The sequence below is a fragment of the Culex pipiens genome, chromosome 1 (assembly GCF_016801865.2).
Source record: "Culex pipiens pallens isolate TS chromosome 1, TS_CPP_V2, whole genome shotgun sequence".
NCBI classification, from domain to species: Eukaryota; Metazoa; Arthropoda; class Insecta; order Diptera; family Culicidae; genus Culex; species Culex pipiens.
Genome location: NC_068937.1, coordinates 44,438,793 through 44,453,987, shown reverse-complemented (window position 1 = coordinate 44,453,987; position 15,195 = coordinate 44,438,793). Strand labels below are relative to the sequence as shown.

The 15,195-nt window shown below is 36.3% G+C and overlaps 1 protein-coding gene across 1 annotated transcript in view; it reads left to right on the top strand.

The window, feature by feature from the left end:
- LOC120424496 (uncharacterized) overlaps positions 1–15,195 on the top strand; it is a 96,687-nt gene that overhangs the window by 68,455 nt on the left and 13,037 nt on the right. The window contains exons 2-4 of the mRNA XM_039588682.2: positions 6,517–6,670; positions 6,732–7,074; positions 7,135–7,423. Of these exons, the coding sequence (XP_039444616.1) occupies positions 6,517–6,670; positions 6,732–7,074; positions 7,135–7,423 (786 nt within the window). The remainder of the gene's footprint in view (positions 1–6,516; positions 6,671–6,731; positions 7,075–7,134; positions 7,424–15,195) is intronic.

Below are 15,195 nucleotides of genomic sequence, written 5' to 3'. Positions count from 1 at the left end.
AAATTTTTAAATTTTATATTAGGACGTTGTTGCCTCGACCAAGGTCGAGGGGGCGGAAAAAGCAAATAAAAAATATATTGTGTATTAAAATGCATTTTGTACCAGTTGTTTTGCATCCTCAGTTTTCAAAATATCCGGCTAGTGACGAATACTTTTTTTTGTACTGTACATCGCAATTTTAGAAAAAATAAAAGTAGGGTGAGGACCCAGTTTTCGCCCTGCTTCAGTTTTCGCCCACCTACTGGATTTAATCTGTATTTAGCTAACTTTTACCATTGTTTGGTTTAATTTATTATTCAGGTTTACATATTCATTCATTTCTAGCTCTAATTGAAACATTTCTAGTGAATTTCTATTGTTTATTAAGTTTTTATAAGCATTTCAAAAAAAGCCTTATTGCAGCCGCCATATTTTTGTAAATTTCGACTACAGCGGGTAATAATGTTAATGAGGGAAAACAACTCATTTTGTCCGAAAATAATGTATCTGAATAATTCATTGCTTCACTGCGAGTCTGAATTTCATGAAAATATAGTGATTTACCTTTTTTAAAAGTATAGCAAAGGTTATTTCTATAAAATAAAGTGGGCGATTTCTGGGGTCATGAAAAAAAACATGAGATCCAATTTTCGCCCAGGGCGAAATCTAGTATTGTGTTTTCAGATTTTATCTAGAACCAGTTTTCGTTTACCATAAAAGCTTATATTATCTATTCGCAGCGATATATGCTAGAAAATATATTTGGATCATTCCAGATTATTTTTAAAGGTTAATTAATCATTTTATTTTATTTCATTAATTAGGGTGTTTTGGTAAAAACATCAGTTCAAAAATTAACCTAAACTCAGATATGGGACACCTAGTTCAAACGTGGTAAGAGTTTACTGGTACATAGGAGAACAATTTGAGCAAAGGAGGAAAAAGTTTTTGCACAATATCCTTCAAAATACCACATGTGCTTTAATATTTTCATTTAAGAGGTACTCGAAGTTTTCTATTGAGTCAATTCGGGAGCGAATGACCCATAGGGTTAAAGTTCCCCTAATAAAATCAACAACAACATGGATCTAACTGTAACTGTGTGCCCTTGTCTTGAGTGAATAGGGACACATAAGTTCTATAGGGAATTTTGATTTAGTCATACTTTTTTAACGAGTGAGAAAATGTTTTGGTTTTAGTTAGAAAAGACAGAAAAGCTCAAAATAAGTAGGATATCTGTAAAAAAAAAACTCCTAGGGTTTTTTGAAGCTCAATTTATAATACGACAAAATTGTGCACATCAATGAAATTGAGCTTCTGGAACATGTTGTGTATCAATAGGAGACCATATTTGCTTAGCTTTGTGCCATAATTTCAATGGATTTCTTGATTTTTGTCGTGGGCGAAAACTGGTTCCAAGGGTGGGCGATAATTGGATTTAGGGAGGCGAAAATAGGCACTGCAGAGCACTTTATTAAAACGCAAAATTTCAACAAAAATGAACTTGTAAATGATAAAAACCTTTTGGAAACTTAAAATCAAATAGTGTATCAACGTTCTACAACAAATAGAACCGAAACCCATAAATTGTCTTTAAATTCTTGTCAAATTGCTAAGATTTCCATTATAAAGTGGGCGGTTTTTGGGTTCTCTACCCTATTTTCAAACGAGGCAAAACATGCCGTATTATTGACGCAAGAAAATGCACTTCAATTTGTTTTCTACATAATGGTGTGAAGTTATTTGAAACAAATATTTGATTTGTCCTTCGATTTTTCGGACGAGTTGCAGGGGAAGCAGAAATATGAAATTTTTAAAAATGTATATTTAGATTTTTTTATTATTTTAAAATTAAGACTCTGAAATTCTAAATCTAAAGATGCCAGAAATTCAAAAATTCAAAAAATCAATAGTTTGAAAACAGAAAAGTATAAAAATAAAATATTAATCAGAAATTAAATAATTTGAAAATTCAAAAATCACTTAAAACACGCTCCAAATATAAACTCCATAATAAATTCCCGGGACCCGTGGTGTAGGGGTAAGCGTGGTTGGTAATGAAAATGGCCATTTCGACCGGATTGGCCACACCCGGAGTAGCCAGTGCCCTGGAGAAGGTTCTACCGGGAGACATTAATCGAACCAAACAACTTAAGCCGGGACCGTGGTGTAGGGGTAAGCGTGATTGCCTCTCACCCAGTCGGCCTGGGTTTGATCCCAGAAGATCCCGGTGGCAAATTTTGAGACGAGATTTGTCTGATCACGCCTTCCGTCGGACAGGGAAGTAAATGTTGGCCCCGGTCTAACCTAGAGGTTAGGTCGATAGCTCAGTCTAGGTGTAGGAGTCGTCTCCTTGGATCCTGTCTCGGTGGAGTCGCTGGTAGGCAGTTGGACTAACAATCCAAAGGTTCGAATTTCGGGGTGGATGGAAGCTAAGGTGTAAATAGAGGTTTGCAATTGCCTCAACAATCAAATCTTCGGACAACTAGTGTCTAGTAGGAATCTCGCATTTGAGAACGCCAAGGCAAGTAGAGCGAATAATTAAGATTTAGAATAAATTCAAGAATTAAAAAAAAAACAATAAATATTCAAAAATGCTAGATAAAATATTTTGGGAATTTTTAGTCAATTAAGAATTACAGGATTTCTGCCTTTGAAGGCTTCACTTAGTAGAAGTATTTTAGAAATTTTGAATAAAAATTGGATGGTGGCACGGTGGAAACTAAAAAATGTGACCAAAAGAACGCTTTTTGGACGAGTTGTTGCAGAAAAACTTTATCAAGAAAAAAATACACAGGCATCTCTCGAGAATTTTTCTCCAAGGCCTCAGATATATTACTCACCAAAATTTAAAAAAAAAAAACTTAAAAAAAGAAAAATGGGATGGTATTTCTGATTATAGTCCAAATTTACCAAAAAGTTCTTCATATCAAAAAATGCTTAAGATTTTCATTACAAAATCTGAATATTTTTGCAAAATAAGGTATATTTTGAAAAATGTAGAAATCTAAGCTTTTGGAAATATACTGAAGGTCCCCAAAAGAAGTCTCGATAATCTAATATTTCGATTATCGGTATTAGATAATCGCATCATGAAAAAAAATTACTTGATGTTAAAATCAAATTCGGCTTCTGCAACCTCATTTCAGTCAAATTCAATATTTCATCACCGCCATTATGACCGCTTTCTTAAAATCACTTTAGAAAAGTTTAGATGCATTTTTTTCTGTCTGATGCCGTACTGATGCTCGAAAATCAAAAATAACACACTTTTGTTCGTGATTCGATTATATTCGAAGTCGAATTTTTGCAAGGTCTGTGGGCAATCGAGGGTGGCGCTCTTTTAGACACTTTTCCTTCTTTCTTCTTTGAAAGATAGCCAAACGTCTCAGTGCAGGATAAATTTAACTCCAAAATAAATTGCAAACGTAAACGAGGCGAATAAAATGTCACTGAATAAAACGATGTTCAAATATGCAGCTCAATTGTTAAATATTGGATCTATATTCCACAAAGTGTTTGTCCGACAATGGACGCAAAAATTACATAGTTTGATCAATGTATTCTAGATTCTCTATCTAACAATCTACTTCTGGGAGAATGAAAGAGAACTCACAATCATCGATTTGAGATTTTTTTTTCGATAGTCCATAATAAAAAAAATATGGGAAAAATTTCGGGGGGGGGCTGCAGCCCGGTAGCCCCCCCCCTGGCTACGGGCCTGCTTCAAACAATCATAAAAAATTATGCTTCATATGAAATTTTACCCGTTCATATTGCAAATTATAGAAATTCGAGTATTTTAAAAACATACAATATTTTGTTAATATTTTAATGATTTAAAAAAAATAAAGTGATAATGCATTAAAAAGTCCGCGTTTTTTTGCAAATTTTTAAAATTTCAGTATGTTCCTAAAACAGGGTATTTTGTGAAAATTTTATTGTTTCATAAAAAAACTCTAATAAACTTAAAATGCTCATCAAATTTCGTTTCGTTTGATACCCTTACAATATGGGTCATGCAATATCATGAAAATTTTAATACTTTCGAAAAAAACGGTGTTTTGAAAAAAATATTTAAAAAAAGCTCTAATAATTCAAAAATATGTAACAAATTTCGCTTGTTTGATACACACCCAAGTAACCACAAGCACTAACTTGGAACTGTAAATCAACACTAAATAAACCTTTCCATGTTTTGAGCCTCTAAATTACCATTTGAAATGCTTCTTTAATGTTCTAACTCTAAATAAGCTGCCGCAAACATTTTGAAGCTTTGACATTTCACGTTACTCTAAAGTAACTTTAAATCTACTATTATTAGTGCTTCGCAAAATGCGTAAACAAAAAGGAGTGGAAATACTTTGAGTGATTTTTTTTGTTGGAAATCATGAAAAAACCTGGTAAGATCAAAATATGTTGCTTTGAAATATATATTGCTATAAATTTATTGCCATTTGCAGAATACTACCGTACCTTCAGCAATAAATGGAATTTGCTCAACGAAGATTCCTTTCTGCAATATTCGCTTCGAATCTTTTCTTGTGATGGAGAAGGAGAAAAGCTGATGATCATCATAAATACATAAAATGTTTAGTGTAGTGTAGTGAAGTGATTAAAAAATGGAAAATAAAAAATTGTCGCAGAAAATGTTTATTTGAAATTCAATATCTGTGAAAAGACAAAAATCACAAAGACAACATCGACAATAATCCTCTCCAAAAAGCAACTTCATCCACAGAGTAGTCAGCACGCGCACGGCATCACAATCGAAAATTTCACATAAACATCATTCGTCGCAGGCAGCAGTACCAGGAGCTTCGAGCAAAAAACCAAAAAAAAAATACATTTCAGCAAGCTTAATTCAGCGCCATCTATGTTAGAAAATATTCACCACCAAAATAGCCGACAGATGGCGTTAAGAAACTTTTGTTTATTTTTGTCATTTTTTTAAGGTACTTTCCAATGCACCGTTGCAGTCGCCACTTTTGGCTTTAATTTCACTTTACAAGGGGATATAGAGTAATGTGACTGTAAATAGCTTACTTTATATTTTGATATAGAGTGGATTTAATGTTAGGTTTTAGTGTCCCGCGGTTACTTGGGCATATTGCTTACTTTGGAAATTTGAGTATTTTCGGAAATATACAGAATTTGGTGAAAATTTTAGTATTAAAAAAAATCTAATAAAGTGAAAATCGCTTTGTTTGATGCCCATATTGCAATTTATGAAAATTTTAGTTCTTCAAAAAATACGGTATTTTGAGAAAATTTAATTATTTTCAAAAAAAACTCAATTGATGTAAAACAAATTTCGATTGTTTGATACAAATCAGGCAAATTTTAAAAATTTCATTAATTTAGCACACCCCCCCCCCTCCCCCCCCAATCCTCCTTCTATCCATGTAATGGGGCGTTCATGTATTACGTACGTAAAAAAGGGGGAGGGGCAGAGGGTAAAATACTGTTTGAGGATTTACACAAAAAAAAAATATCGGTTGTGTATTACAAAGGGATAGAGGGAGTCTGAAATATAAATGTTTTGTTACGTAATGAAAGAACGCTTCTTTAATATTTCAAAGGTTTTCGAGGCAAGTTACAAAACACGTGGACGTTTTAGAAGGGAGGTGAGCAGTTTCATATTTTCAGGAGAGAAAAATAAAGTGCTCATATCGTTTGTAGATGGGTTATTTTGGTTTAACTTTTTTGCTGACTTTTGTGCTGCTTAAATTAAATTTTAGAGAATATTAAAGCTGCGTAACCTAAAATTTTTAATAACGAACGCTGCATATAACTTATTTAGGTAAGGGACCATCCACAAACCACGTGGACACTTTTTTGGAAATTTCCCCCCCCCCCCCCCTCGTAGACAATTGTCCATACAAAAAAAAACTTTTTTGTATGGATCGTGGACAATCGCCATACCCCCCCCCCCTCTAAAGTGTCCACGTGGTTTATGGATGGTCCCTAAGGGTTCGTCCAACAATAAAGTGACAAAAGTTTGTTTGACAAAGTGAAACAAAGGGTTTCTAGGTTTATGGATGGCCCCGAAAAATAAGCAGTCAATTAAAGCAATTTTATTTGTAAAAAAAAATCATAAAAATACCTACATTTTTCAAATTGTACTAGTTCGAAAAAATACATAACATAAGATAAAAACCTAAAACCTACAAAATGCAATCAAAAGACTAATTATTGGATTATATTTCTCGGAAAACCAGGAGTTTTAAGAAAAATGTTTTAAAATGCTGATTTTTTCACGAATTGACACATAACTTAACAAACTTGAAACAATGATCAATTAATGAAAACGATGATTTTTGAAGCTTCAAGTTGTTAAGAATCGAGGATAAATATTCAAATAGTTCATACATGCTTTACAAAATTTCTGGTGCACATTGCCGGAGAATGTGTCAATGATATTTAAAAAATATATATAAAATAAAACTTCTCTTAAAGAAGTGAAGTTAAATCTACATTTTACTTATCAAACTTGCCTAATAATTTCGTGTTTTTCGTCTCCGCTTTCCATTTCAGAATGCCACCAGGTGGTAGCACTGCAGCTGACGGAAATCAACGTACCGGATATCGTCGACTACCGCCATCCGGTGACAATGTCCTGCTCGTACGACCTGGGCGAGAACCAGCTCAACTCGGTCAAGTGGTACAAGGGAAACGAGGAGTTTTACCGGTTAGAATTTGACGTTCGTGTTGTTTAGTTTAGAAATTGCCAAATTTTACTCCCTCCCAAGGTTCGCCCCGATGCTGAACCCCCGCTTCAAGGACTTCCCGGTGGAGGGCGTCCAGGTGGTGACGCCCGAAAGTCTCTGCAATCAGTTCCTGTGCCAGATCTGGCTGACGAACCTGAGCCGGCACTCGAGTGGCCAGTACCGGTGTGAGGTTTCGGGCGATGCGCCCCAGTTTGCGCTGGCCAACGGGAGCAAAAACATGACCGTGGAGGCGCTCCCGCAGCACGACCCCATCATCAGTGGCCACATGGTCACCTACAGCCCGGGGGACGTGCTGGAGGCGAACTGCACCTCGGACGTGGCCAGCCTGTCGCCGCGGCTGTACTTCTTCATCAACGAGAAGGCGGTGAGTGGGGTTGGGCAGAGTCTTCTTGAATGTGTAAAGTTCATCTTCAACTTCTGCCAGGTCCCCGTGGAGTACCTGCAGCAGCTGCAGGAAACCTCGCTGGAGCTGGACGGGTACACGCTCAAGTCGCGCACGCTCGAGATGCATCTGCCCCTGCAGCGACTCTTCCCGAAGGAGGTGGACCACGCGACGCTGCACATCAAGTGTATCGCCACGATCGACGGGCTGCGGTCGGCGGGTCGCGAAAGTACCGCCATCGTGACCGTCCAGAGCCCGCACTGGCTGTGGATCATCAGCCGGAGTGGTGGGGTCAGCAGCAGCGCCGGGGGAACCAGTTGGCGGCTTTTGGGTGAGTTAAAACTATTCCACTTCAATAACTACAAACATAATCATAGTTTAGTTCCGTAATCAGCAATTGCCGTAATTTGCTCTCGAACTAGGTTAACTTGTTGTTTTGCCGCACTTTTGTCTCATTTTCTCATGAGAAAGAGAGAAATAAAATCGCTGCTAAACAACACTTCTACATTGTACTGTTGTTGCTATTGTTGGTTCTGCAATTTGTGCCATGCAATATTTTGCACAATTTTATGCGACACTTCTTTCTTCTTGTTTCTGGGCTGCGGTATGATAGTGTGGTATACTGTAGTGCTGCTCAGAGCTCACACATAGAACGTGACACGTCTTCTTGTGTGTGTGTATGTGTGCAGCATTTTGCACCAAAAACCACACTAAATTGGTGTTCTGGGATGAATTCCTACAACGCATTTTATCCTTTTTTGTGAACGCGGTAATACATGATTTACCCTATGTTTGAAATATATATTTATCCTGAATATCCTCTACCAGAAAGGATTACAACTACCTACGTTCAGGATTTCTTGAACAACACAAAGATTGAACACACTATTGAAAACTACTCAAAACTCTTAAGTGGAACGTGATCGAAGTCTTCAAGATGACGAGACACAACAAGGACATCAAGTATCGTGATCAACTGTATCTGGTTCATCTCGAGAAAGGATCGACAACGCCGTCTGAGCTGAAGGCAGTTCGGGCAATTTTCAACATCATCGTGACTTGGGAACGTTATCGTCCAGTGCACCGTGACGTGACACAGTGTTCGAACTGTTTGCAGTTTGGACATGGTGGAAGGAAGAGTTTCATCAAGAGTCGTTGTGCAACCTGTGGAGGTGAGCGCAAAACTCAAGCTTGCAACACAATCAACGAGAACATCGAAGCCAAATGCTTCAATTGCGGTGGCGACCATTCGGCCAAGAATCGTAGCTGCCCAAAACGAGCTGAGTTTGTAAAAAATCGGCAGCAAGCGACGACGAGGCACCAATTAAATCGTCGCAAAACACCACCAACTTTCACGGACGTGGATTTTCCTGCTTTGGCGTCGCCAGGAGCGGGATCTGTTCGAGTGATTCCAAATCTGCAGCCATTGCACCTCCTGCCTTCAGTCAGCAACCAAGGGTAAACCAACCAGCATCAACGGATGGAGGCAGTAGTGACCTGTTTTCACCACAAGAACTTCTGAACATTTTCATCGAGATGACAACAACACTGCGTGGTGGCAAAACTCGTGCGGAATAAGTAAGAATAATTGAGCCTGTTTGAAACAACTCTAGAGTGCGGAATTCAAATTAAAACTTAAAGAAATCATTTCAAACCAAGTTTTATTCTCATTTTTTTTGCACCATAAAGCAAATTTGTTTAGCACAGATTCTCGAAATCTGAGCAGCAGCTGGTTCCCGGCCATTTCTGAGTCAGTTTCAGTGTCTTGCTGGCAACAAATGCCGTGCTTTTTACTTTCACTGTTTATTTATTGTTTATATCTTTTTATGTTCGCATGCTCAGCTCTCTCAATCCTCCCGCGGGAAGCATAAAAACAATAAAGCATATTATTATTGTTGCAGGCATTAAGCTTTGACTGAAAAAACAACAACAACAACAACATCTGCATCCCAAGCAGAAAGATCGCGTCGTATCAATAATAAATAAAGGCTGCAATGATTTGATTTACTGCTGGTATCAAATTTCATTTTGCCATATTTTCCTCCCCTTCCCCATTTTTTCTTCACTCTGACCCCTGAGTCACACATTTCCCTCACAACAGCAAAAAAATATCTGTGACGAGCAGGCAGCTTCTTTTTTTTCGCTCCCTCGTTGACTGCTCTCGAGCGATAAAATTTAGTCATAAAAGTGAAAGAGAGCGAAAGAAAAAAAAAAAACGAAAATCATCAGCAAAAGCGGTCCTCTTTGCTGCCAAAACGACTGGAAAAGCTCCTCACGTCTAATTTTATTTCGCCAGTATATTTGGAAGCCTCTCCCGCAAAGCTTCCCTCCCCCACCGTCAATCTGTAAGACCTGCCTGTCTTACCCTCATGGTCAGCACCTTTGACTTTGGTCTTTCGGTCGATTCCAGGCTTTGCCTCCGCTGGTATCTAATCCGACCAGTTTTAAGCGAAGATTTTCTCGCTTTTATTATTATACATCCCACTTTGAATGATCTTGCTGAACGTTTTCTGGAGCAGGGATTCTGAAGCCTGCGGTTTGATTAATTTTTATTTTTTAACTGTTTGATTAAAGTTTGTCTTTTTTCAAATAGTTGTATTTTTAAAAGATCAATCAAGTATTTCACATTTCGAAAGGGCAAAACATTCAATATTACGCCCTTTCGAAATATAAGTCTTGATTTAACAGAAATGAAAACATTGTTTTTGTAAAAATCGGAATATTTCACGAATGTTTCATATTTTAACATTGAAAATCGGTCCATTAGTTGCTGAGATATCGACATTAGAAAATGGTGGGTTGTTTGGGTGAGACTTAGAAAATATCAATTTTCCTGTTTTTTAACCTTTGCATGGAAATATCTCAACAACTTAGGGTCGTATCAACAAAGTTCAAAAAAGCAAAGTATAGAGAATTTTCTCAGCTCTTCAAAAATATTTTTTTCAAAGGTGGGCAAACATGTGCACTAATTTAAACAAATTAAATCTGCGACTATTTTCAAAAAAGTCACCTAAAAATTGATTTAACTTGAATACGATACACTTTATCAAAATTTCAATAAAGTACTTTTTGATTGCAAATTCGATTTTACATCGAGAAATGAAGTTCTGAAAAGTTGGCATCCTCTAAAACATATAAAAAAAATAAAAAATTGTGTTTTTTGCAAATCAAGTTTAAGTGGCAAAAAAATAATAAAAATTCACTAAAATCATTTTTGCAATTTCGTCGTGAAACTACTTACTTTTCCTGTCATTCATGAACGACGAAATAGCCTACTTTTCTGTACCAAAAATAACAGAATCGAATAGCAACACTTTTCAAAATAAATGCTGAAAAGTTCTACTTTTCAGCACTCAAATGGGTGCTGAAAAGTTGAACTTTTCAGCACTTGTTTCGAAAAGTAACACTTTTCAACATCTTTTTGATTTAAACGATTTATTGACAAAATACATGAAAATTTGACATAAAATTTCACTCAGTGTGTGTATTTTGGAATTGCAAAAAATGTTGTATGGAACTCGTTGCAAAACTTGATTTTTTCAGCACTCTTCGTATTTATCCAACTCGGTGAACCTCGTTGGATAAATGTACGACTCGTGCTGAAAAAATCCTCTTTTTGCAACTTGTTGCATAAACTACTATTATACCGTGTATAATTTTTTTCAGTGTAGTCCGTATCCATACCTACAACTTTGCCGAAGACACAAAATCGATCAAAAAATTCCTTCAAATGATACAGATTTGTGAATTTTCATACATCAATTTTGTATGGACAGCTGTCAAATTTGTATGGAAAATTATATGGAAATACTAATGATGCAAAATGGCTTCTTTGGGCATACCGAAGGCACCAAAATAGTTTCAGCTGGATAAAAAAAAAAATCAAAAAAATAAAATTAAAAAAAGACATATTTCTCAGAGAATTTCCCTCCTTTAATCTTATATCCCTCATCAATACTGAGAAGATTACCCCTCTTTTTTCGATCCAAATTTTAAGTAATATGTTACATCGGATCAGATTTGCACCGAACCGCCGCCGCTGCCGCAGGGCCCTGATTTATTTCTGTTGCGATCCCAAATCCACCGGATCCGACGGGGATCACGTGACCCCATAGCCAGAACCGACTGGCGCGCGGTACTCATATTCAATTTTGGGTTTATTTATTCGCCGATAAAATGAAACAACATATAAAGCATCATATAAACATAAAAAGGTTCAACGGCGGGCCGAGTTGGGCACGCTCTTTGACCCATTCGGAATGGATTTCCGTAGAGCGTGGATTCACAGAAAGGGGGGGAGGAATTGCGCTGAGGGCATTGTTGTTGTTTGACCTGCATTATCTCATCTTATGCAAGAGAAAGAATGTGGAGGAGAGCTAATGTGGGCAATCGGTGAGTGAAGGAGTTGGTGAAAATAAACATTGATACAATAATATGAAAAAAATACTGCAGACTTGAGCATGAGCATGAGCATGAGCATGGTTGACTGCCAATGAGCTGCTACTCCGTTATTGACAGATCAGCTGAAGTTAAACAATGAATCAAAAATGATCAGTGGGAGCCAACCATCCGTTCACTGTTTAACCCCTGAAGACCCCGACTTTATTAGTCAATACCGGCGCCCTCCCAAGAAGCCTGCAGTTCAACAAAAGGGAGGAATGTTAGTCCGATAGTTGAAGTTGCAGACTCATCAAGCACATAGTTTTTCGCTATATACTTGTTGATACCGCTTGAGACCGTTGAATCCACAGCAACTCCTTCAAGCATCACGTGATTATTATTTTTTTGGGTTAGTAGGATAAGGTATTGGTTTTTCGATGCCTCCCGAGCTACGACGCTATGGGGAGGACTTTCATAACAGACCCGTCGGCGAGCCTTCCGAGCAACGGTGCTATGGGGAGGTCTTTCTGGTTAGCACTCAAAATCACTCACACACAATTATTTCACTCCACTATTAATTAATCCAAAATGTCAGTGCGTCTTTCGATCATTATATATATAAGGCTTTTTCACCATAAAAAATTGAACCTTATTCAAACAATTATACACAATTTACCCGACGCCGTGCCTTCCGATCATCGATGATATAGGAAGGGCTTTGAAAATCACAAAACAATTAATTAAGATCTCAAAAAAAAATCACAGAAAAAAAAATCACCAAAAAACACCAATTACTCAACGAAAATTACGCTCAAGACACAAATAATTCAGTAAGTCATGCTATTATTCGATCACAATCACTCACCCCTAACGAACAGCGACACAAAAGCACACAAAAAAAATAACCTGCATAATCACGACTTCGCGTCCCCACTTCCAGCGCACCTATCAGGAAAAAAATACTGCAGACTTAACTGGAAACTATATACCCTAACATATTTTAAAAATATGATAATTCAACATTACTGTTTTTGAAGTGAATAAGTAAATCTCCGCCAACTCACACAGCAGTTGCCCCGACCCCTCTTCGATTTGCGTGAAACTTTGTCCTAAGGGATAACTTTGGTCCTTGATCACGAATTTGAGGTCCGTTTTTTTATATCTCGTGACGGAGGGGCGGCCCCTCCCCTTCCATTTTTGAACATGCGAAAAAAGAAGTGTTTTTCAATAATTTGCAGCCTGAAACTGTGGTGAGATAGAAAGTTGGTGTCAAAGGGACTTTTATGTAAAATTAGACGCCCGATTTGATGGCGTACTCAGAATTCCGAAAAAACTTTTTTTTTTATCGAAAAAAACACTAAAAAACTTTTGAAAACTATGCCATTTTCCGTTACTCGACTGTACAAAAATTTGGAACATGTCATTTTATGGGAAATTTAATGCACTTTTCGAATCTACATTGACCCAGAAGGGTTATTTTTTCATTTAGAACAAAAATTTTCATTTAAATTTCGTGTTTTTTTTCTAACTTTACAGGGTTATTTTTTAGAGTGTAACAATGTTCTACAAAGTTGTAGAGCAGACAATAACAGAAATTTTGATATATAAACATAAGGGGTTTGCTTATAAACATCAAGAGTTATCGCGATTTTACGATTTTTTTTTTTTTGAAAATGTTGGTTGTCGTTCATCATGTACGTTTTTTCCGGAATTCAGAGTACGCCATCAAATCGGGCGTCTAATTTTACATAAAAGTCCCTTTGACACCAAATTTCTATTTTTTCACCGTTTGAGGCTGCAAATTTGTTAAAAACACCTCTTTTTTCGCATGTCTAAAAATGAAAGGGGTCGTACCGCCCCTCCGTCACGAGGTATCAAAAAATGGACCTCGGATTCGTGATCAGGGACAAAAGTTACCCCTTAGGACAAAGTTTCACGCAAATCGAAGAGGGATCGGGGCAACTTTTCCCGATTTCGTGTGAGTTGGTAGAGAATAACCCATTTCCGATTCAGCAATGCATTTTGCATTTTCGAGCTTCGGTATCAAGGAAGCATTTGTTAAGAATTAAATTCAACATCTTTTGTACAATATGAAAGTAGGGTGTTCTAACAATTTCTAATATTATCAAAAACTATCTTCGCTCCTAGATCAGACAGAGGTATACTTTCTTCGGCAGTATTGCAGTACTAGGCATTTCAAACAACTTTGCGGAAAACGCCAAATTTCTATCTTTTGATCTGTTTACTCTACAGGATTTTATATGAAAATCACTAGGGTGGCCCATCAAAAGAGTGTTAAAAAATGTCATTGTAAAGAAAAGTTTAATCAGTTAAATGCTAACCAAAAGTTTTTTTTTTTGCAAGCAATTTTTTCAGTTTTGGCAAATTTGTTTGTCTTTGAGACATATTTCAAGCATCAAAAACACGTCTTTTGAATCGCAAACGAAGTCGCTAGATCATTTTGGTACGAAGTTACAGTTGAGCAACTCTCTACAAAATCGGCCGATTTCGACCATTTTTATTTTTTGTATTTTGAGCAGTTCTCTAGGATTTCGGTCATTCGATTTTTTTTGTATTTTTTAATCCGACTGAAACTTTTTTGGTGCCTTCGGTATGCCCAAAGAAGCCATTTTGCATCATTAGTTTGTCCATATAATTTTTCATACAAATTCGGCAGCTGTCCATACAAAAATGATGTATGAAAATTCAAAAATCTGTATCTTTTGAAGGAATTTTTTGATCGATTTGGTGTCTTCGGCAAAGTTGTAGGTATGGATACGGACTACACTGGAAAAAAATAATACACGGTAAAAAAAATTTGGTGATTTTTTTATTTAACTTTTTATCACTAAAACTTGATTTACAAAAAAACACTATTTTTAATTTTTTTTATTTTTTGATATGTTTTAGAAGGCATAAAATGCCAACTTTTCAGAAATTTCCAGGTTGTGCAAAAAATCACTGACCGAGTTATGAATTTTTTAATCAATACTGATTTTTTCAAAAAATCGAAATTTTGGTCGTAAAAATTTTTCAACTTCATTTTTCGATGTAAAATCAAATTTGCAATCAAAAAGTACTTTACTGAAATTTTGATAAAGTGCACCGTTTTCAAGTTATAGCCATATTTAAGTGACTTTTTTGAAAATAGTCGCAGTTTTTCATTTTTTTTAATTAGTGCACATGTTTGCCCAGTTTTGAAAAAAATATTTTTGAAAAGCTGAGAAAATTCTCTATATTTTGCTTATTTGGACTTTGTTGATACGACCTTTAGTTGCTGAGATATTGCAATGCAAAGGTTTAAAAACAGGAAAATTGATGTTTTCTAAGTTTCACCCAAACAACCCACCATTTTCTATCGTCAATATCTCAGCAACTAATGGTCCGATTTTCAATGTTAATATATGAAACATTTGTGAAATTTTCCGATCTCTTCGAAAAAAATATTTTTGGAATTTTCAAATCAAGACTAACATTTCACAAAGGCCAATCATTCAATATTACGCCCTTTTAAAATGTTTGTCTTGATTTGAAAATTCCAAAAATATTTTTTTCGAAAAGATCGGAAAATTTTACAATTGTTTCATATATTAACATTGAAAATCGGACCATTAGTTGCTGAGATATTGACGATAGAAAATGGTGGGTTGTTTGGGTGAAACTTAGAAAACATCAATTTTCCTGTTTTTAAACCTTTGCATTGCAATATCTCAGCAACTAAAG